This window comes from Mastigoproctus giganteus, chromosome 10 (genome assembly GCF_048544385.1).
Source record: "Mastigoproctus giganteus isolate SK-2022 chromosome 10, ASM4854438v1, whole genome shotgun sequence".
NCBI lineage: Eukaryota > Metazoa > Arthropoda > Arachnida > Uropygi > Thelyphonidae > Mastigoproctus > Mastigoproctus giganteus.
Window position 1 is genome coordinate 53,674,662 of NC_143584.1, and position 25,387 is coordinate 53,700,048.

At 38.9% G+C, this 25,387-nt stretch overlaps 1 protein-coding gene across 2 annotated transcripts in view; it reads left to right on the forward strand.

Moving 5' to 3' along the window:
• Window positions 1–25,387, forward strand: part of LOC150079033 (twitchin-like) — a 2,795,346-nt gene that overhangs the window by 2,591,869 nt on the left and 178,090 nt on the right. For both annotated transcript variants that reach the window (XM_090382361.1, XM_090382360.1), the window contains 2 exons: window positions 8,639–8,744; window positions 23,483–23,600. In XM_090382361.1, coding sequence (XP_090238487.1) covers window positions 8,639–8,744; window positions 23,483–23,600 — 224 coding nt within the window. The remainder of the gene's footprint in view (window positions 1–8,638; window positions 8,745–23,482; window positions 23,601–25,387) is intronic.

Sequence of the window (25,387 nt, forward strand, 5' to 3'; positions counted from 1 at the left end):
GAACGGGTACAGAGAAGGGCAACAAGATTAGTAAATGGAACAAAGGGTTGCTCTTACGAAGAAAGGCTTAAGTTTTGCAAATTACAGAGTCTGGAGACTAGGCACCGGCGAGGTGATCTGATAGAGGTGTATAAGGCTTTGAATGGTTTGAGCATGCTCAATGCCAATGGGATTCTTCATCTTTCTCAGAATAATCACCTCAGAGGGCATAAATTCAAATTGAGGAAGGACGGATGTCGGATAGATGTGCGGAAATTTGCCTTTGGCCAGCGGGTGGTTGGTTGGTGGAACCGACTTCCATCACTGGTTGTTGAAGTTGATAGCCTAAACAAATTTAAAGCTCAACTGGACAGGTATTTCAAACGAACGGAGGGGTGAAATGGGAGTGGGTTTTTTTTTTTTTTTTTTTGTTTTTTTTGGCTGATGCTGAATAAGCTTGCTTTCTTGCATCATATGCCTCTGCTAATGCTAATGCTAATGCTAATGCATAGTAAATAAATTTGATGAATTTGAGATGCTGGTGAAGACATCAAAGATGGATATTATCGGGATATCAGAAATGTGGTGTCATACTGAGATAAGAAATTTGGTGAGAACAATGTGTACGGAAAGGATAGACAGGATAGAAGGGATGATGCTGTTAGTTAAGAAACACATAAAATCTATGGAAGTGCATCCAGTTGATATGGGTGGACAGTGCAGTGTTAAGTCAGTTTGGTGTGACATAAGCACTGGGAACGCAAAGTCGAGAGTAGGAGTGTGTTATAGGCCTAATGACTCTGAGGAGCACGAAGAACAACTGTACAGAGAAATAGAGTCAGCCAATAAGGCCCCGAGTGCCAAGCGATAGTTCCAAAGCAATCTTTCTAGTGCGATTTTTTAGCATTTTTTCCTAGGGCGAGTACTAGTGCTTTAATAAACCCTCCGCCACTCACATTGTTACTGCTGACCACTCGCAACGTTACTGCTTCCCTCGCTGAGCAACATCACTGCTTCAACGCTAGCAACGTCACTGCTAACGCTAGCAATGTACTGCTCTCCTCTTCTGCTGATCGTTTGGCCACTGGTTGGCAGGCCCCGGCTGCCAAGCGTTTCCGTGGCCAAGCGATTTCTGAGCTCTATAAAGCGATCCAAAGCGTTCTCCTTTAAAGGAATCACTCTTCAGTTTAAGTTTCCAGTTAGTTTCTCTTAAGTTCTTTCAAAAAGCACTGTAGACTTCATCTTACAAGTAGTAAGTTAAGTCAGGAAAGAAAAGACAACTTTCCTTTTATTCTTATTAGAGTTACTAACCCAACTAACCTAACAACTGCTTGGCCACTCCATGTCAACAAGATCACCCAGCCTTTCTCCTTATACATTCACTGTTGGACTATCCCCTGTGAGCAAATTATCCCCATTTCTAATTCAGAAATGCTTGGAAAATGCAGCAGGAACACCAAAGATGGTAAAATGTCTACAGTCTGGAGATCTACTTGGTAGAAACAGTAAAACCAAATCATTCAGAAATATTAATGAAACTGACCACCTTTAGTGGAATACCAGTGAAAATTACACCACATGCCACTCTGAATACCTCCAAAGGAATTATAGCAGAGTGGGACCTCATTAACATCTCAGAGGAAGAAATTGTGCAAGAATTGGTGATCAAAGAGTCATACAAGCAAAGAGAATATTAATCAAGAAAGATGGGGAATTAATGCCTACACAGAACGTAATACTGACTTTCAGTACCCCAAATTTACCAACAACAATTAAAGCAGGGTATCTAAATTGTTGCATACGTCCATATATACCGAATCTCATCAGGTGCCAGAAATATGGACACTCCCAGGTAGCACATGCCGTGGCACTATGATATGCCCACATTGTAGTTCAATAGAACACACCCAAGCTGACTGCACTGCCTTCACCTGCCCCAATTGCAAAGGTAATCATCCGGCATATTCAAAAAATTGCAAAATGTGGAAAGTTGGAAAAAATATACAAAAATACAACACAGAAAACAAGGTAACATACCAGGAGGCCAAAAAGCACATCATGCAGTTTATGCCAAAATGCACATATGCACAAGCTGCTGAACAAAGTGTTTCTATTGCTACTCAGACTTACATCTCAGTCCCTCCAAACACTTCAATTGCCGATTGGGCCAGGTCCATGCTTAATGCTAAGCCACAACCTGCCAAACAAAGTCTACAAGAACAGAAAGTAATACTCCAATTTCCATTCCACCCAATATACCTGCATCTACTAAAAAAGCAGACAAACCAGCACCAACGGATCATATCCAGACCAAGAAACAGTTCCCCATACATATGGATGTATGAAACAGGAGAAACTATATTACATCTTCATGCAGAAGAAGACATCGATACAGAGCGATCGGCATTCCCAAAAAAAAGATAGCCATAAAATTGAACGATACAAACAAAATGCCCAAAAAAAAAACAGACAGATCAAAACACAACTCCAAAAACCATGTAATGCAGCATATACTTCAATGGAATTGTAGAGGCATGCGTGCCAATACAGACGACTTATATGAGCTAATTAATAGTTTAATCCAATGATAGTTTTTTTACAAGAAACCAATTTAATGCCCCCAAGTAACTCTCTCAATCAAAAACTTTACAATGTATAGAAAAGACAGGAATACTGCAAGATCTGCACATGGAGGGGTGGCAATCTTAGTTAATTCTAAAATTCCCTCTCAAATTATCTCTCTACAGACTGACTTGGAAGCTGTTGCTGTGCATGTGGCTCTTGTAATAATGTTAATGCTAGTTTCAATATACCTTCCACCAAACAGTCCCGTCACACTAAAAGAACTAGAAGATCTTATAGTTCAAGTGCCAAAACCCTTCTGTCTCTTCGGTGACTTCAATGGGCATCATCTATGTGGGGATCTTCCCGCATGGATCAAAGAGGCCATCTGATCGAGACCTTACTGAACAGCAGTTAACCTTATTAAATACTGGCCATCACACTTATATTCATCTTCACACAGGATCCACCTCAGCAATTGACCTGTCCATCTGCTCTCCCATACTGTTCCCCAGTATAGAGTGGTCAATCTTAGAAGATCCACACAACAGCGATCATCTTCCAATTATATGCAAAATTCAAACAAAACAATCCTAATGTCCCGACCAGAGAATAAAATGGAAGTTCTCAAAAGCAAATTGGGCAAATTACTCAATCTGTGTGTCCTTTGATGATAAATTTATAAAAACACAATCTATAGGGCGCCTCTGTAGCCAGGTGGGAAGGAGCAGCAGTGTATAACACACGCGTCTTGATTAGACCGGGGTTCGAGCCCGTCACCACCAAATACGGAGGATGCGGAAAGGTCAGGAAATGACCACCGCATATCCCGGAGCAATATGGCCTTAGTTGCTAATGCTCCTAAAAACCAAATAACAAACAACAAACAAACAACAATCTATAGACAGTCACCGAGCATATTACCACAAATTTACTGGCAGGAGCTTCTGAAACAATTCCTCAATCCTCTACAGACCAACACAGATATGCAAAACACTGGTGGAATGAGGCTTGTAATAGTGCCAAAAGAGAGAAAAATAAAGCCTGGAATCAGTTTCGTAGGTTCCCCACAACAGCCAACCTCATATTATATAAAAAACAAAGAGGCAAAGGCAAGGCAAATAAGAAAAAAAAGCAAAAAACAGACTGCTGGATAAAATTTGCCAGTACCATCACGAAGGACACCAGCAGTCGGATAATATGGAAAAAAAATCCAACAATTAAATAATAAATACATTCCATTTACTGCTCCAATCCTGATTAGAAATGGACAAGAACTGTCCTCCCCTAAAGAAATAGGCTAGGCAATTTCCTTGGAGAAACTTTTAGTGAAATATCAGCAGCAGCTACATATAACAATTGATTCCAGAAAATTAAAACCTCAGCAGAAAAATATAAAATAAATTTTAATACCACACAACCTCTTTCTTATAATCAGCCCTTCTACTTAACTGAACTCTAAGAAGCCCTAAACAGATCAGCAAACAGCGCAGCAGGACTGGATGGAATTTATTACATAATGCTCAAACATCTCAATAACACATCTTTAAAATTATTACTAGAATTCTATAATTGGATTTTCCTTGAATGTGTTAAAGTACTACATATGGGAAACAGCAACCCCCGAGCAATGTATCAACTCTGTGGTACTACACTGACAGTGGTAGAGAATAAAAAGGACCTGGGGGTAATTGTGCAGGCAGATATGAAGTTCTCTGAGCAGTGCAGATGGGCTGCAAGAGTAGCTTATGGTGTCTTATCAGTGATATACAGGAATTTTTCTAGTAGGGATATGGTTGATTGATTTGATTTGGTAGTTGTTGGCGCATCGGCTTCTGTGGCCATATTGCACCTCCCAAGGTTTTTTTTGCAGTACTTTGATCCAAGCCCGAGGCGGGAATCAAACCCGCGACCTTTGGGTTGCCGGGCAGGTACTTTACCCACTCGGCTAGCCCGGTCGGCTGTAGGGATATGGAGGTGATTATTCCCTTGTATAAGGCAATGGTCAGGCCAAACCTTGAGTACTGTATACAGATCTGGAGGCCTCATTTCAAGAAGGATGTTGAGCTGCTGGAACGAGTACAGAGAAGGGCAATAAGATTACTGAATGGAACAAAGGGCTGCTCTTACGAAGAAAGGCTTAAGTTTTGCAAATTACAGTGTCTGGAGACTAGGCACCGGCGAGGTGATCTGATAGAGGTGTATAAAGCTTTGAATGGTTTGAGCATGCTCAATTGCTGAAGGGATTCTGCGTCTTGCTCAGAATAATCACCTGAGAGGGCATAAATTCAAATTGAGGAAAAACAGATGTAGGATAGATGTGCGGAAATTTGCCTTTAGCCCACAGATAGTTGATTGGTAGAACAGACTTCCATCTTTTGTTGTGGAAGTTGATAGCCTAAATAAATTTAAGGCTGACCTGGACAGGCATTTGGAATGAATGGAGGAGTGAAACGGGAGGCTTTTTTTTTCTTTTTTTTTTTTTTGGCTGATGCTGCATAAGCTTGCTTTCTTGCATCATATGCCTCTACTAATGCTAATGATAATCCTTCCTCATGGCATCATGCACTAATTCTTGCTTTTCCTATACTGGGAAAGGATCAATCAGTTCCCCAAAACTACCGACCAATTTCTCTCAACAGCTGTCTCGGTAAAACACTCGTAAAAATGATTCGCAGCAGACTAAAATGAATTCGTGAAAGTAAAATGCTGTTAAATTGCAACTAATACGATTTCTGCCAAAATAGATCCTGCTTGGATCTTATGATAAGAGCTGAAACCAATGTTCGCAAAGCTTATGTTAAAAATCAACATCTAGTGATGGTCAGTCTAGACATCAAAAAAGCTTTTGATACCACATGGAGGTATGGCATTCTTCGAGAACTCTATTCCATGGGGTTGAGAGAACACTTACCACAATTCATTCAGAATTTTCTTAAGCACAGAACCTTTCAAGTTCGTCACCAGAATGTCAACACCCTTTTATCCAGGAAGGGGTGCCCCAAGGGTCCATACTTAGTGCTACCCTCTTTGCAATTAGGCTAAACACCATGACACAGAATATTCGTAGAACTGTAGAGATATATATGTATGCTGACGATCTTGCCATATCATGCCATTCGTAAAACATTAATACCATTGAGAGACAGCTACAACTCCATAAATAAACTGGAGACATGGACTCAACAAAATGGTTACCGTCTATCAGAACAAAAGACGATTGTGATCCATTTCTGTAAAAAACGCAAATTACATCCAGCACCTGAACTTAAATTAAGAAATCATCTGATCCCTCTCGCCAGCAGTATCCGCTTTTTGGGTTAAACACTAGATGTGAAACTAAATTTTTCCATGCATATAAGTTATCTTAGAACCACCTGTTTGGAAAAACTCAATATACTTAGAGCTATCTCTGCCATAGCATGGGGTGCAGATAGATACATACACTCTTCTGCACTTGTATCATTCTCTCATCAGGTCGTGTCTAGACTATGGCGCAATCGTCTACGACTCAGCCAGGATTGCTTAACAAGTACAGGTCACTGTTGAAAAAAAGCCGTGAAATAGGGTTGAATTTGAAAGTGTCTGCAATTCTACCCAGACACGGTAGGAGGGAGTATATGATGAGAGCCTTGTCGATCAATTCGGCACTGGAAAGATTGTGCAAGACTCAAGGGGTAGAAATTTTTTCAGCCTGGTCTGTAATCAGAAATCATATTTTCCGCTGTCTGACACAAATGCAAGAACCTTTATCACTCACCCACATGTTGGGAAACAATGCTAATCTGGATGAGCTCTTTGCTTATCTTAAACAAACCAGACAGTAATGAATATTTCTAAAATCAAATAAAGCAAATTTCCAGCATCTATCCAAATACCAGAATAGGCACATTTTGGCCTAAGTTGCACTTGTGCCGATAAACATCTACACCACCACCTGATAAGTGGAACAGGACCAGGATATGTCTGCCAGGGGCAAAGGTTGATGACGTTGTAGAGCAGATATCATCTTTTAAGGGCACAAAAGGTGATATAGTTGACACGTTTGCACTAATGATATTAAGAGTAGGAGACCGGCAGAATTACTTAAAAAGTACAGGTCACTGTTGAAAAAAAGACGTGAATTAGGGTTGAATTCGAAAGTGTCTGCAATTCTACCCAGACACGGTAGGAGGGAGTATATGATGAGAGCCTTGTCGATCAATTCGGCACTGGAAAGATTGTGCAAGGCTCAAGGGGTAGAAATTTTTTCAGCCTGGTCTGTACTTGTTAACAGGAGAGACTGCTTCTACAGGGATGGGATACACTTAAATAGAAAAGGTGCAAGAATATTTGCTGATGCTATCGAGGCAGTGTTAGGTGGGTCAGAAAACTGCTAGCTTGGGGGGATACAAGGACTAATAGATTAACAGTAGCCACTGGCAGAGGTGAAAGTGATTCTTGCACTGCTTCTATTGGAATGAGAAGCAGCCTGGAAAACAGAATGCAGGATATTTCAGAGACAGCTGGGAGTCATTGCGGTACAAGTAAACACATGGGTTGTGTTAGGGTAGCTAAGAATAGGAACAGGTGCATGTATACTTGCATGTACACCAATGCTAGGAGTTTGGTAAATAAATTTGATGAATTTGAGGTATTGCTTAAAACATCAAAGGCAGATTGTTGGGATATCAGAGACATGGTGTCACACAGATATAAGGAATGCAGAACTAGAATTTGGGGCGTACAATGTGTACAGGAAGGATAGACAAGATAGGAAGGGAGGAGAGGTTATACTATTAGTTAAGAAACAGATAAAATCCAAGGAAGTGAAGCCAGTTGACATCGCTGTACAGTGCAGTGTCGAGTCAGTTTGGTGTGACATAAGCATTGGGAGATCAAAATTGAGAGTAGGAGTGTGCTATAGGCCTAATGACTCTGATGAGTATAATAAAAAACTGTACAGGGAAATGTACTGTACAGGTATTTCAAACGAACGGAGGGGTGAAATGGAAGTGTTATTTATTTAATTTTTTTGGCTGATGCTGCATAAGCTTGCTTCTTGCATCATATGCTTCTACTAATGGTAAAAAATGTTAATCTTTTAACATATTCTTTTATACGTGCACTGTCCAATAGTCCAATTCACTGTGGAAGCAGCGAGATCTAATTCCGTGCAATAGATGACAACCTTTGTCCTTCTTCTTACATCTAAATTAATCAACTTCATTTCTAAGTCAATTTTGTTTCGTTTCTAGCACTGCGAACACTTGCACTTTCTGTTGGTCCCTTTCACTTCACCATTGTAAGAAATAAATAGGAATGAAGAGAAGATTCTGAAAATTTATTTATGTTTTTTATATGACTGAAGATTTCAGCGAAGGGGAACTCATTTCACCATAATACCATAATGTAAAAACCCACAAAATTCCAATTATTGGTATTATTGCAAATGCAATAAAATTGAATTTACTACCGATTTATAATAGATTGTACTAACAGAAAAGCCCAATAAGCCGGAAAGTTCAAATTGTTTTATGTTAGTAACCAACAGAAATGTGTTTTAGAAAAATATCACAAAGGCATGCAAAACTGATTGTTAATAACGGAATATAAGATAACGATGAAAGTGTGTAATGCAATTTCCATTATAAAAATGACCTTTTAGAGAAATAAATAGCTCAGTTATATAGCAAACATTTCAACTTCTGAGGTCTTGGAACGAATTACCACAAAAAAAAAAATACAATGTGTTATTGGGTTCACATTACAATATTTTCACGATACCTCCATTTATTCCTATGGGATGCAAAAATGTTTCCACGATTTTTTAAAGTTTTCTCCGGCTGGAAAAAACTTACGTAAAGTCAAATTACCATAAGTTGAGTATTACATAAGTCAGGGAGTGCCTGTATATAATTTTTAAATTAATGTATATTACGGAAATTATGTGAGATTAGATGAACTGCTCAGCTGCATTAGTGACAGGTTAAGCTTATGCAGCCTATATATATATTTCTTATGTTATGATTTTATATTTATGCTCTGCTAGTATTATAATTTATATTTGCCAAATACCTAAAACCAGTTAAATCTTTTTCTTTTTATATATTTACAGGGAGATTCTTGGTTTAACTGCTTACTTCCCATTGGTCACATTGCCAACTACAGTTCACTGCGAAAACTTCATCAAGATAAATACAAAATTCAGGATTTCTATATTGGTAATTTGCTATTGCTCTCAATTAACCTAGTTAATAGTTAATGGCTTTGCAACTCAAGAAATGTTTTCAATGCAAGAAGCAGCTAAAGCTTTTATAACTGTATGAAACTTGCCCCCTTAACTATTACACTTAATGTGTTTTGGAGTTAAAATTAAAAGAGCAAAACTAAAAACATGAAAGCTTTAGTTACTTCTCCCTATTGTTCCCCTTAAAATATTTGTTTCCTCTTTGAGTATAATGTATTATAAAACTATACTGTAATGTATTATACTATTTGGACACCCCAGGTAGTTGAAAAAAAAAAAAAGGTGTTTTTAATGCAAAATCTAATGCATAATAGGGTCACGTTTTAGCCTGTATGATAGCCTTAACCCTCCTGAGCATACTTTTTACTAAAAACTGGGGTGTTTGCCAGAATTTTTATAATTTTTTTTTTTTTTTTTTTTTGAAAACCCCAAACACGAGAGGTATTAGAACATATAGTACTTAGTACCATGCTTGTGATGGAGGTTGAGAAAATGAAAGAAGATACATTTGTTGACATTAGACTTAAACTTCTGTAGACTCTAATTTTCAGAAAATACGTACGAAGGAAGGTTGTTCCAGAAAACGGCAGTTGAAGGAATTTTGTGCTTTATTTTAATTAGACAGTCGGATTCCCCTGGTCCATGCCAGTTCTGAGTTGGCTGTTAGTTGCTGGCCGAAACAGCCATTCCAGACGGGCCACCCAGCATGCGTGCAGCTGAGGCATTCCACGAGAAGGCCCCGACGCTGGTTGGGCTCAACCGGTCCATCACTGGACAGTTTCGTCCAGTCCCGGTGCAGTGCCATACCCGCTTCGGACCCCAGCCCGACCAGCCCAGCCTCAGAGCCAATCCTCGGAGTTTCGAGGAAGATGAAAGGTTGGTTCTGTGAGTTTGAAGTTGGACAGTAAATAGATTTTGGCTGGTGACTGCACGTATTCGGACTGTTTTGAAAAAGAGAGCAGGAATTATAGAAACCAATTTATAATCTGTAGAAGTATCTGTAGAAAAGGCATGCAGCAGAAATAGTACGTCTATGAGACAGAGAGTGGAGAGACTCTGTTAGAGATGAATCATTAAATAACCTAACTGACCTCTTCTGAATGGAATCTAGAAGCCTGAGAGAGGTTTTGGGAGCACCACCCCAGATGTGGGAACAATATTCCATGGCAGGGCAGATTTGCGATTTATACAGAGTGAGCAGCTGTTTGGAAGAAAAGTAATGCTGAGAGCGAAAGAGAAAACAAAGTTTTTAGATGCAGAGGAAGCAATATTTGTAATGTGCTTGTGCCAAGAGAGATTAGAAGTCAGGATAATCCCCAAAAGAGCTATATCATCTTGCCTAGAAATCGGAGTGTCACCAAACATAAGCATAGGAGCAGAAGAATCCTTTTTGGGAGATATAAGACAAGACTGAGTTTTAGAAGGATTGAAATCAAATAAATTGTCTTTTCCCCACTGGATAATTACCTGGAGATCGCTAGCAGATATTCGAGAAGTTGAAGCTGATTGAGCAGGGCAAGGTTTCTCAAACTGGAAATTGGAAGGCAATGTGCTATCATCGGCAAAACTATGGATAGGATTTCCAGTCAATGGAAGAAGTTCATTAATATACAAGAGGAACTGAGACTTGGGGGGGCACCGGCATTAGTGGAAAAATTAGAAGACAGAGAGCCATCAATCATCACCCTCAGTGAGCAGTCAGAGAGAAAACTGGATAACCAATTACATAAAACAGTTGGCAAACCATAAGATGGAAGCTTGTTTAAAAGACCTTTATGCCAAACACTCTCAAAAGCCTTTGAGATGTCAGGAGCAACTGCTTGTGTTTCACCAAACTTTACTATTCAATTTGTCCATATATGGGTAACATAAGCCAGAATATCACCAGTGGATCAACAATGACGGAATCCATATTGGCAATCATTGATCAGATGGAAGGTTTCTAGATAGTTTAAGATTTGGTGATTAATTGATTTCTCCATTACTTTAGAAAGAGTAGAAGTAATTGCAATAGGACAATAATTGGATGGGAGGGATTTGTCACCCTTTTTAGAAACTGGCTGGATATGAGCAAATTTTCAAGCAGAAGGAAAACCACATTTGGAATAAGAAAGTGAAAAAAGGTGGCAAAGAAGAGGAGTAAGTTCAGGAGCACACATTTTGAGGACATGTGGAGAAATACCATCAGGACCTGGAGCTTTGTTAGCATCAAGATTTGTCAAATTCCTTCTGACATTCTTTTGACGGAAGACAACAGGAGGCATTGAATGGAGGGTGTTAGGAATAGTGGGAAGTGTTTTACCATGATCATTAATACATGAGTTGGAAGAAAAATGGGATGCTAACAGGTTAGCTTTATCCTTGGCTGTGACAATAGAATCATCTGGATTTGACAGAGATGAGGAAAATTTGCAGCCAATAGCTTTGGCAAGAGACCAGAATGCTCGTCTACAATTAGGGCAAGGAGCAAGTTTTCCACTCTTAGCTTGTTCAAAATCTAGTTTGGACTGATTAATAACTGCTTTACAATTGTTGCAAGCTTTGATGTAGGCAGAAAATGAATCTGAAGAATTGGAAACAAGCCAAATTACAATATGCGACATTCTTCTCTTGAACAGCCTTAGCACATTTATTGGAAAACCAAGGTTTACATAAAAGACAAGATTTTAAAGTGGCGTGTGAAATAAAGGAGTCCTTTCCTAGAAGAATAATTTCACTGACACAATCTGAGAAAATATTGACATCAGTAGTTTTGAAACAGTAATCCAACCAAGGAAAAGAAGAAGAGAAATATCGCAGGTCATCCCATTTTGCATTCTTGTAATGCCAAAAAACATGAGGTTGGGAATAGCCATGAGATAAAGGCTCCATTGGAGAACAGACAATCACCAAGTTGTGATCTGAGGTGCCGAAAGGACCACTTACTTCGACCGTGTACATAGAACAGTTGTTTGTGAGAAAAAGTTCAAGTGTGTTGGCTGTATGGTTAGAATTGTCTGGTATTTTGGTAAGTAAATGAACAATCTGTGTGAGGACATTAGTAATTGCAAAAGCCTTAGCATCGCTACCAGCTGGGTCTGTGTGACTAGAAAATGGATGCCATCTGAAGTTGTGAACATTAAAATCACCCAGGAAAATTACCTCACTGTTAGGAAAGTTGGACTGGAGAAAGTCAAGTTGCAATGCGAGGATGTCAAAGAGCTCCAAGTGATTAGGGGAGTTGGGAGAACAGTAGAGACAACAGATGAATTTGACAGAATGAGGTAGGGAGATTTTAAGCCAGATGAGATTCCAAATTGCCAATTCTCTGACAGGGAATATCGGAATGGACATATATGCACAAGTACCACTTTTGAGGCAAAAGGAATCAAGCGAATAATTTGGGCAACTGAGATGAGCAGTGGTTGAATCAACCAATAACTGAGATTCTGTCAGAAAAAGTACATGGGTTTGACAGACTGTAGGTGGAAAAGAACATCGTTGAGATTAGAACTGAGAGCTCGTATATGTGAAATGAAGTAGGAAGTTTTTGGAAGGTTTAGATCTTTTCACAGATAAGCTTGCTCTATTAGTTTGATAATTCCTGGTGTATTCGATAGTAACAAAAAGTGGGATCGGGGAGGACATGCTGTATAAAGTAATGAAATTTTTGGATGTGGCGTATACGTGGTAAGAATATACCCAGATCATTGACATAATGTGGCCTCGACAATGCCCCCCACATACACACTACTCGGATTCCCTCCAGTCTCTGTCTGGCAGAGTAGAGGTAGCAAGATTATACACTAGCTGATCCGGAAGCCTGCTAGAGAGTTACCAATAGGTTTGGTCTGGTGTATAACTAGCGGCCAGCCTGCAAACACTGTTTTAGTGCTGTACTCTCAAAATGTAAGGAAGTTTGGATGTCGCCATTATGTCCATCATAACCTCAAAAGCCATCAGTCATATTGCAAGATAGAAGAGATGGGGAGGGGTTGGCCAGAATTTAGCTCTGTAGACTAAACATGGGTTCCACCACTTCAAATCTCCAATAAGCAAAGTGGTGGTATTGCACCAGTTGATGAGAGTCATCTACCGCCTAACATTTATTGCCTGGTAACACAGAGGGGCGGCATCCCTCCATGTGGTGTGGGCACCACACCACGACCCCTGCTTACGTTAGTTCACACCTGGGTGGTCACCTACACTATTTGCTTCCATTCTTCCTGCAAAGCAGCTGTTAGAGCTGGTTTATAAGAAAGCCATTTTGACCATAGTCTAATCCCGGAACCAAACTCCAATTCATGTTAAATGAATGAGTTGGGTTCTGGACTCAGCCAGTGTGGTCCAACTTTTCGACATCATTCTCAAACTAGAGTAATGAACAAACTATTGTTTGTATGACTTAGAATGCTGCATTGCTGATTCTAGCACGCTCCATTTCCAAAGTATAGCACATTGTTAGTATTATGTAATTGTCAAAATGGTCAAGTACGTTATAGACATCATAATTTTATCATAGCTGGTTTGGACTTCATCCAAGTCCAAACTTGCCTGAACAAACATTTGCGTAGCAAGTTTTATTACTCCATAGCACCTTCTGCCACTGCTTTATATGGTCCATGAACATTCAGAATGACGCCGCTTCAAAAACCATTTTATACTGGTGACCACGATGTTGGGCTTGTGCGCAGTTGCCCTACTAATGAGCTGAAGGCTGGGTTCAATAGAATTAAATTTTCATAAGGTAATTAATTCTAAGGTAATTCTAATTAATTAATCAATCTGATTAATTAATTCTAGTTAATCATAAGGTAATTGATTGTTTCATAAGGTAATCTACATAAGGTAGTTGTAAGTCTTGTTCAAATTGGCTTTAAGCCCCAATTAGCCAAGACAATGTTAATGGATACACCGTGCAATTTAAGATGTGGGCAATCTGTTAGGAAGTGCCACACTACGAGCTGAGTTTTACAGTCTGGACATGATGGAGGCTCACTTCCTACTAATAAATATCTGTGGGCAATGAAACTTTGTTCAGTCCTCAACTTTGCTAGAACTAACTCTTCCTTTCAATTTTATTGAAAACTGAAATCCCATATATACAAGTCAGGTTTTATTTCTTCTTCATTAGGGTATTTTATACGTCAGGTTGAATCTTCAGTAATGCCTGCATTACTGAAGATTCAACATATCATTATACCTTGACCAAGCATATAACAGTTCTTTGATTTTGTTTCTGAGAATTTATTAGGGGATTTCCAACAGTGTTGTTTCTTGATGCAGAGCCAGTTTGATTGCATAGACTCAGCACTCAGTATACTAAAGATGACTGGAATAGTTTTCAAAACCGTAAAGGCCCCAAATGCCAAGCGAGTGATCAAAGTGAGTTTAAAAGTGAATTAAAAAGCGTCTTCTCTAGAATCAGCAGATTACTGAGAATTTTCAAGTCCTTATTTGCAAAAATTTTTTTTTCTGCTCTTCTAAATAAAGAAACCAGCTTTCCAAAAGAAAGGAAAGGTACCTTTCTTCTTTTTGTAGATATAACTAATCTACATAACCCACTAACCACTTATTGCTTGGTCACTGGTGGCACCACTCCTGCTTCCATGTGTGTTTTATTCTCCAGGGCTAAAAGGAGCAACCATGGATACTAAAAATTACCCAGCTCTTGAGCCTAGATACTCATCTCATGATTTGAATGAATCCGATCATGATGTATCACAATCCAAAAGACTACATAAAAATGAGAATCAGCAGGAATTTTCAACATTCCTTATACTCCATTCTCTTTCAACCAAACCTGTGCACGCACTTTCACCATTTCTAATTCAGAAATGTTTAGAGAGTGTAGCTGGTTCACCGAAAATGGTGAAAAGGCTTCGATCTGGAGAACTATTAGTTGAAACAGCTAAGTAGCAGTTTCAATAGGGCCTAAGCGTGCAGCTAAATAGCAGCATGCTTAGGCCCTATTGAAAATATCAATTTTTGGCAGAATATCTATACAGGTCACTTCTCATTCTACATTAAATAGTTTGAATGGAGTAATCACAGAGTGAGACCTAATGAATGTCACTGAAGATGAGCTAATTGAAGAACTAAAAGAGCAAAAAGTCATACAGGCAAAACGAATAATGATTAAAAAAAGATGGTGAACTTGTTCCCACTAGAAGCATTATTCTGATATTTGGCACACCAACCTTACCATCATGTATCAAAGCTGGATACCTGAATTGCTGCGTGTGACCTTACATTCCCAACCCAATCAGATGCTTCAAGTGCCAAAAATTTGGACACTCACAAACAGTATGTCGAAGAGACACTGTCTGCCCGAATTGCGGCTCTAGAACCCACACACAAACAGATGCACTGCAGAAATGCCACAATGCCCAAATTGTAAAGGCCAACATCCAGCATATTCAAAAGCATGCGAACTCTGGAGGGTAGGAAAAAAGATTCAAAAATACAAAGTCGATCAAAAGGTTACTTACCAGGAAGCAAGTTATGCTCACCATGTCAAAAGTTACTTATGCTGCGGCAACCCAGAAATTCCAATCAATAGGAACACAAACGGCAATCATCTCAATAGCTGACTGGACTCAATCACTGTTATGAACCACACAGAAATCACCTACAGAACAATGCAAAGTAACTTGCGCTAGCAATACTCCTCTAACAGTCCCACCAACTGCTTCTGATACTCAGCGAGAAACTGTAAAACTAAAAGCATCAGCTGCAAACATTGAAGACAAACCATGCTCACCAAATATGGATACCGATGCTGACATCCCACAGGATGAACCTATCTTAGATTTACGTGTAGATGACATGGACATTGGATGCCCTACAAAAAACAGACAGAATTGCTAAATCTAAATAATGCAAAACATTTTGCAATGGAACTGTAGAGGTCTACAAAGCAACTTTTTTGATATTTATGATCTAATCGAACAGTACAGTCCAATAAGCTTCTGGCCCCGAGTGCCAAGCGAGTGATCAAGTGATTTCCAAAGCGTATTTTCTATAAAGGAGTAGTTGAAATTTCTAAAGTCTTTTTCTTTCAAAGTTATTTATTTTCTGGCTCTTTATAAATAAAGAAGGAAGCCTCCTATAAGAAAGGAAAAACACCTTTCTTTTGTATATATATAACTAACTCTTGTAACACACTAACCACTAACTTCTTATCACTTGGTCACTGGTGGCACCGCTCCTGCCTCCACGTGGCCGGGCCGGTAACCTGTGGATAAAACAACCCTCGAGGCTAAAAGGAGCAGAAATGGAAACCAATGAATTTCCTTGTCTAGAGCCCAAGGGCACTCTATGTGAAAACCACGAAATGGACCATGACTTCCCTACCTCGAAGAGATTGAAAAAAGATGCTGGCAGACAGGAATCACCAGCCTTCCTGATTATCCATTCTCTGTCGGCTCAACCTGTTAGTAAGCTTCCCCATTCATCAATGCCTGGAATATGCAGCAACATCACCAAAAATGGTGAAACATCTCCGATCCAGGGACTTACTAATAGAGACTTCTCTCCCAAGACACTCCAAACAATTATTAAGGCTCAATACTTTAAGCAGAATTCCAATTCAAGTCACTCCACATAACACCCTGAATTCATCAAAGGGAGTGTTCACTGAGTGGGATCTACTGAACGTTTCTGAAGAAGAAATAGTCCAGGAACTGAAGGAACAAAATGTATCACAAGCAAAAAGAATCATGATACGAAAAGATGGTACCTTAGTCCCAACACGCAACAAAATTCTAACATTCAATACACCGAATCTACCAGCTTCAGTCAAAACCCTTTATCCCAAATCCCCTAAGATGCTACAAATGCCATAAATTTGGTCACTCCCAGACAGCATGTCGTGGAGTTTCAACATGTCCAAATTGTGGCTCTACATCTTATACCCAGTCAGAATACAAAGCTCAAACTCCTCTGTGTCCTGATTGCAGGGGCAACCATCCAGCATACTCTAAAGAATGTGATCTCTGGAAGCTAGGGAAGAAAATTCAAAAATACAAGACTGAAAATAAAGTCTAATTTCAAGAAGCTAGAAAACAAATTAAATTAATCATGCCAAAAAGCTCTTATGCCTCGGCTATCCACTCTCACCAATCAGTAGCATGTCAGATGGAAGTGTCACTCTCTCCAGATAAATCGATCGCAGACTGGGCTCGATCAGTTCTATCAAGCCAGATTACATCAAAGCCAAACACAGTAGACCAAAGTATGAATACACCTCTCACAGTTCCAACCCAAAACATAACCCACAGTAAAGTAACAGAAAAACTGCAAAAATCAGATCCTGCCGAGGTTCTGAAAATTCTGAAAATCAAACACCCTCAACAAGGATGGATACTGATGATATGATCACCCAAGACCTTCTTGAATTACATGCAGATGGTGAAATGGAAGATAACAATGATTCAACACACCCTAACTTTCCCAGAAAAGAAAAACCTAAGCTAGATCATCACAAACAACCCACTTATAAAAAGCAGCCAGATTCATCTCCCTCTTACTTTTTTTTTTTTTGTGATTTGGTAGTTGTTGGCGCATCGGCTTCTGTGGCCATATTGCACCTCCCAAGGTTTTTGCAGTACTTTGATCCAAGCCCGAGGCGGGAATCGAACCCGCGACCTTTGGGTTGCCGGGCAGGTACTTTACCTACTCGGCTAGCCCGGTCGGCTCTCCCTCTTACAAATCCAAATAATGGAACATATCATCCAATGGAACTGTAGAGGCCTTCGCAGTAACATCGATGATATCCAAGAATTAATTCACCACTACAGACCTCTTGCAATGTGCTTGCAGGAAACGAATTTGACACCTCAGATCTCAATCAAAATCAAAAATTATACTATGTTCAGACAAGACAGAGCTGGTACTAACAGTGCTCATGGAGCACTGTTAGTACCAGCAATACTCGTGGATTCAAGCATCCCCTCCAGACGCATCCATTTACAAACTGCCTTAGAAGCTGTTCCCACTCACATTGTAAATGGTATTACACTGACACTGGTTTCAATCTATCTTCTGCCAAATCATCAATATACTATTCAGGAAATCGAAGATCTTGTTTTGCAGTTACCATCTCCATTTTGTATACTAGGAGCTGTTTCTTGTATTCTGTGTATCTTGTAAACTCCTCTGACCGTTTGGTCATCCCGGAGTATAAACAGAAAATTTATTTATTTAATGCCCACCATCCAATATGGGGTGGTGACAAGACAGACGAGGAAAACTTATTGAAATGTTGATAGACAGGCAGAATTTAACTTTACTAAATACTGGCACTCCCACATATATCCATCTCCCTTCAGGTTCAACATCTGCAATAGACCTTTCCATTTGTTCTCCAATCCTCTTTCCAAGTATAGATCGGGTAACTCTAAGTGATCCTTATAACAGCGACCATTATCCAATAATCTGCAAAATTCAAACATCCTGTTCCTTCCCAATAGAAAATTCAATTAAATGGAAATTTTCAAGAGCTGATTGGACAAAATACAGAACATACATATCATTTGACAACTACATCATTCAGTCCTGTTCCATCGACAGTGTTACTGAGCACATCACAAATCAAATTCTGACAGCCGCATCCGCTGCCATTACTCAATATCAACTACGAAATAGACAGAAAACAAATTACTGGTGGAATGAAGACTGCAACCATGCGAAAAAAGAAAAAAAACAAAGCGTGGACCCTTTTCCGCAAACACCCAACCACCTGCAATCTTATTAGTTATAAACGTCTTAGAGCAAAAGCTCGTTACATCACACGTCAAGCGAAAAAAGAAAATTGGATTAAATTCGCCTCATCATTAAATAAAAATACTGATATCAGATTAATCTGGATAAAAATAAAATGTTTAAACAGGAAATTTCCTTCTTTATCCACCCCACTACTGAACTGGAATGGACAGGAGCTTTCTATTCCGACAGAAATATCAAATGCACTGGGGATCGTATTTTCTCAGTTGTCCTCTTCTATCGCCTATGATCAAACATTTCAAAAACTCAAAACAGTTGCAGAGAAATCCAAATTAAATTTCGCTGACAATTCTGCTTTACCTTATAATAAACCATTTACCATGCTTGAGCTGCAGCAACTCAAGAAACAGTGCTGCTGTTAGCCCTGATGGGATATATTATGTAACGCTCCGAAATTTGCATCAAAGAGCACTCTCCTTGCTGCTCATATTTTTCAATCGAATTTTTTCTGAACATACCTTCCCAAGTTCCTGGCGTCATTCTTATGTACTAGCAATTGCAAAGCCCGGTAAAGATCATTCTGTTCCGCAAAATTACAGGCTGATATCCCTTACCAGCTGTCTCAGCAAAACACTTGAGAAAATGTTACATCGCCGTCTCACTTGGTTCCTGGAGTCCCAAAACTTTATTAACAACAACCAATTTGGTTTCCAGAAAAACTGATCGTCATTGGATCTCATGATCAAAACCGACACAAACATTAGAAATGCTTTCATCAAGAAGGAACATCGTGTCATGGTCTGTCTTGACGTTGAGAAAGCCTTTGACACTACATGCCGTTTGGCATCTTAAAAGATGTACATTCCCTTGGCCTGAGAGGTAATTGACCATACTTTATCCAAAATTTTCTTCATCAGAGATCCAAGTTCGCTATCGTGGAACCCTCTCTAAGATCTTTACCCAAGAAGAAGGAATTCCGCAAGGGTCTGTTCTCCGTGCCACTTTGTTTGCAATGAGAATGAACCATATAATTGAACTCATTCTGAAAACTGTAGAATCGTACCTTTTCGCAGATGATCTCTCAATTTCCTATCATTTTCAAAACATGCATTACATTGAACGCCAACTACAAATATCAATTAATTACATCCTGACATGGATGACACAAAATGGTTATAGACTATCCAGTCAGAAATCTGCTGCCATTCACTTCTGTACCAGACCCAATATGCATCCTGAACCCAAGCCCACTTGAATAACCATCCTCTCCCCATAGCTAATAGTATTCATGTATTAGGGTTATTTTTCGACAGCAAGTTAAAGTACCAAAAGCACATTGAATATCTCCGTACTAATTGCCAAAAGAAACTGAACATACTCAGAGTCTTATCAGCGTCAACATGTGGAGCAGATCGTTACAGCCTGCTTCACTTATACAGAACCATAATTAGATCATGCCTGGACTACAGTGCGCCTGTTTTCAATTCTGCTAGGGAGAGTGTTTTATCTCGCCTCAACCCTATTCAACATTCAGCTCTTAGAACAGCACTAGGTGCGTTCAGAACATTTCCAGTGCAAAGTTTGTATATTAAAGCCCATGAACCTCCTCTAAATATCAGGAGAAAGATGTTGCTGTTGAACTATGCAATCAAGATCCAAAGCCAGGTGACCCATCCTATTTGGTCAATACTTTATGATCTGCTGTATATGACTCTGTGTAGAAACAAACCACAGACAGTTTGGCCTGCTGGTATTAGGCTAAAACATCTAGCAGAAGATTGGGACATACACTTCGATAAAATCTTGCAAGATCCTATAGATCCCGACCCTCCATGGTCTGTCATCATGCCATCTTGTGACAATTATTTCCACCAGTGGGGAAAACACTCTCTATCAGACTAAAGTCTGATAGAGAGTGTACCATCTGACAGCTACACATTGAGCATACTCAACATTATCCCGACTTCGCTAAAATATATACAGATGGATTGAAGTCTGAGAGTGGATCCGGTGCAGCAGTGGTACTCTCTGATACTATCATTTCTCTATCTCTTCCAACAGAGTGTAGTAGTAGCACGACTGAATTATATGCCATAAAGCTTGCATTAGAAAATGTCTTCCATATGTCAATTCAAAAGAGCACAATATACACAGATTCACAAGGTTCCGTATTGTGAGTCTGTGTATATTATTTCCGTATAACATAAAATAAGTACAGGAAACTAATGAATTAAAAATACAGAAAATATTGTACATATCATAAACAAAGAATAAAGACAGTTGGCAAAAAGTAGTTCTTTCCAAAGTTACACCAATACTAGTAACAACAGAACTTCTGGTTGCATGGAGGAAATTTTGGCCTTTTTTATTTGTGAGTTTGCAAAGTTTTGCACAAAAACTTTTCTTGAACGATATCATGAATATATAGCTGTGCAAAGAGATTGGTTTGTGTACAGGTCTGGAGGCCTCATTTTAGGAAGGATGTAGAGTTGCTAGAACGAGTACAAAGAAGGACAACAAGATTGGTGGGGGGAACAAAGGGGTGCACTTACCAAGAAAGGTTTAAGTTCTGCAAATTGCAGTGCCTGGAAAGTAGGCACCTGCGAGGTGATCTCACTGAGGTGTATAAAGTCTTGAATGGGTTGAGCAAGAGAATGCTGATGGGATTCTTCCTCTTGCTCATATTAAGAACCTGAGCGGGCACAGGTTCAAATTGAGGAAAGACAGTTGTAGAATAGATGTGTGGAAATTTCCCTTTAGCCAGTGGGTAGTTGATTGGTAGCACAGACTATCATCTTTTGTTATGGAAGTTGATAGCCTAAATAAATTTAAGGCTGAGTTAGACATTCGTTCATTTGGAACGAATAGAGGAGTGAAATGGGAGGGTTTTTTTTTTTTTTTTTTTTTTTTTTTTGGCTGATGCTGCATAAGCTTGCTTTCTTGCATCATATGCCTCTACTAATGCTAAAGACTACTGCACAAATTGGAGCACTGTGGCATTGGAGGCAAATTGCTGCTATAGATAAAGGGATGGTTGAGAGGGAGAAGACAGAGTGGTAATTAATGGATCCTGCTCTTCGCGGACTAATGTTATTAGTGGAGTCCCTCAGGGTTCAGTGTTGGGTCCATTGTTGTTCTCTGTATTTATTATGATATATCAGGTATAGCAGGCTTAACGTCCAAGTTTGCAGATGATACGAAGGTTGGCAAGGTTGTTAATGGCACAAATGACAGTACACTGCTGCAATAGGATCTAGAAAAGTTGAGAAGATAGGCTGAGAGGTGGCAACTGAAGTTTAACATTGACAAATATAAAGTAATACATATGGGAAGCAGAAACCCCAAAGTAATGTATCAACTCTGTGGTACTACATTAACAGTGGTAAAGAATGAAAAGGACCTGGAGGTAATTGTGCAGGCAGATATGAAGTTTTCTGAGCAGTGCAGATGGTCTGCAAGAGTAGCTCATGGTGTCTTGGCAATGATATACAGGAATTTTTCTAGTAGGGATAAGGAGGTGATTATCCCATTGTATAAGGCGATGGTCAGGCCACACCTTGAGTACTTGTATACAGGTCTGGAGGCCTAATTTTAGGTAGGATGTAGCGCTGCTGGAGCAAGTGCAGAGAAGGGCAGCAAGATTAGTGAATGGAACAAAGGGTATCTCTTATGAAGAAAGCCTTAAGTTTTGCAAATTACAGTGTCTGGAGACTAGGCACCCGATTGAGGTGTATAAAGTCTTGAATGGTTTGAGCATGCTCAATGCTGATGGTATTCTTCCTCTTGCTCAGAATAATCGCCTGAGAGGGCATAAATTCAAATTGAGGAAAGACAGTTATAGGATAGATGTGCAGAAGTTTGCCTTTAGCCAGCGTGTGGTTCATTGCTGGAACAAACTTCCATCTGTCGTTGTAGAAGTTGATAGCTTAAATAGATTCAAGGCAGAATTAGACAAACATTTGGAGCTAGTGGATGGGTGAAACGAGAGGGGGGGGGGGTGTTTTTTTTTTTTTTTTCTTTCTGATGCTATATAAGCTTGCTTTCTTGCATCATGCGCCTTTATTAATGCTAATGCTAAATTGAAGCATTGCCCAAGATGTATTTTCGATTATTTTAAACCTCTTCAGAAAAAAACAAACTTACTGAAATTAACTTGTAGTGAGTTATGTGCTCATTAAAAGGTGCTCACTGAAAGGCATTGTTTGTACTCAGCATTTAAATAACTGGAAAAGAAATGCTTTGCACATTGGTTAAAAAAACATTTATTAAACTGGATTATACATGAATAAGATTTAAACTTTTGATCCAGTTTAATAAACACTTTTTAACCAGTAAAGTAAAGTGCTTACTTTACGAATAAACTACAGTACATTATATATTTTGATTGCTGAACTTGCACATCTTTATTTCATTCTAAGCTACATTGTTGCATATACTGACTAATTATTTCTTAACAGTAACTGTTGTAGAGAACCAGTACTCCTCTGGAAGTTGATTTAGCAGATATCATTGCAAACACTGTAGCAGAACTGATGAGTAATGCAGCTAGGAATGATATAATGCCATAACCAAAAGAAAATAGACTACCTATTCTCTTCTCTTCTTACAATTTAAAAATTTTATGCAGAGGAAAAATGCTAACTGATCTCTAATGAACAAATTGTAGCATTATATCTTTATTATAATAGTGCTAAGCAGACTATGTGAATTCTTGAATTTTTTTTACCCATTAATTGCTCTTTGACTATTACAGCTTGTATGTCAGTACAGTTTTGATTTTAACACAATGTCATTATTATCAGTAGTTGCTCAAAGAACAACTATTATATATTTGTTCTTATAAGAAAGGTTTGTTGAATTAGTATTAAATATCTGTAGACGTATTTGTTGAAATTTTAAACAACTAATTCTGAATTTAAAATTATTTATATTTTGGCAGTTGTAAAAATTACAAATTTCATGTAATAAGTAATGATTTACTTATAAATGATAAATGACTTTATATAGATCGGCAGCAGGCTGCACCTCGTTTTGTCATTAGGCCTCAGAGTACTTTTGTTTATGAAGGACAGAGTGCAAAAGTTTACTGTAGAGTAATTGCTGCTGCGCCAGCAACAGTATCTTGGTAAGTTATTTATGTTCTTTCTTTTTATTAATTAAATGAAAGCTCCATTATTTGTTACAGTGTTTTGAGGTATTCTGAGATGAATATTCATCTCTCAGATCTTCTAGATAAAGTTGAGGAAAGAAGGATACATAAATATCCATCTTCAGGATGACTTAGACTTCAGGGATTCAGAAAAGTGTTAGCTAAGTTTTAATGGGGAATAGCAACCCTAAAATAATTTATACGCTTGGTGGGGTTGAACAAAAAACAATGGAGGAAGAAATGGATTCGGGAGTTAAGATGTGGTCAGCCATGAAGTACCCCAAGCGGTATAGACAAGCAGCAAGGAAGGCTCATGCTGTCTTATTGGTGATTTATCATACATTTGCTTGTAGAGGTAGAGGCTAGGATGTAGCAAGAGTTCAGTTGCACGCGCTCTTTGAGTGGACTGGATTTCATGCCTTTGGCTACTAAATACGATAAACATTTGCATTGGAGAAATAATGTTGCATCACTGGGAAAAACAAAATTAAATCAATGGGTTGAGTTAAAATTGATTTTAACTCAATCCATTTATTTAATTCTGTTTTTCCCAGTGACACAACATTTTTTTCTCCAAGCATGAATCCTGGATACGTAGGCCTTTTTCCACATAAACATTTGTATTGATGTTGGGTGAAGGAAACACTAAAATAAAAAACCAAGAGCATCAGGCTTGCCCAGCCGGCTTGTAAAAATTCGGCTGGGCATATCAGAATGGAGGAATGACAAATGCTCTACCCATGTCGCTGACCCTTAACCGAGACAAACAGCGCAGATATATATATATATATATATATTTTTTTTGCTTGTAAAGGTAGGAGATCCTAATATCACTGTATAAGGCAATTATAAGATCATACTTGGATTACTGTGTTCAGATATGGAGATTGCACTTAAAGAAAGACATTGCGCTTCTTAAAAGGGTCCAAAAGTGAACAACACACCTAGTGAGGGTGGCAAAAGGCATCCATATTAAGAAAGACTTCAAACATGTGAGCTACAGAGTTTGATAACCAGGCATCTTAGAGGAGACTTGATTAAGGATTTAATGATTCCAGATCTAGGAGCCATAAATTCAAATTATGGGTGAGGGAGGTTAGATTGGATTGCAGGAAGTCCTTTTAGCCAGCGAGTTATTAATTACTAGAATAAGTTACCTCAATGGGTGGTTGAGGTTGACAGTTTGGGGAAATTCAAAGATCAGCTGGATGGACACCTGCAGGAGGAGGAGGCAGGAGTCAAATAGGTTATTTTATTTTATTGTTTATCTATTATTATCTTCTTTTTTTTTTCTGGCTGGTGCAACAAAAGCCTAGGGCTTCCTTGCACCATGTGACTAATACAAATAATAAATATAGAAGGAGGATCTGGCCTTAGCTGTACAGGACAATTGAACCAGAAATTCAAAGTAAAAAGTAAGGGCTTTAGTTACTAATCATATTTTAATTATTATGGATGATTACTGTATAACTAATCATGAAATGAGGAGGAAAATTCTAAAAAAAGAAAAAAAAAAGCTTTTTTTTTTGTATATGTCTCAACTCATTAAGCATTGTACAGGGTATCCCATAAGTCTGGAATCGTAGGGGAAAATAAAAAATGGCAGTACAAACTTTTATTCTCAGAACATGCTTAGTGTCTCCACCATTGTTCTTGATACACAAATCCTGACAAGATACCCAGTCAGCAACCACACAGTAGATGAAGTCAGAAGTAATGGTGCTACGTGCATCAATAATGCACTCCGCAGATGTTGAACACTG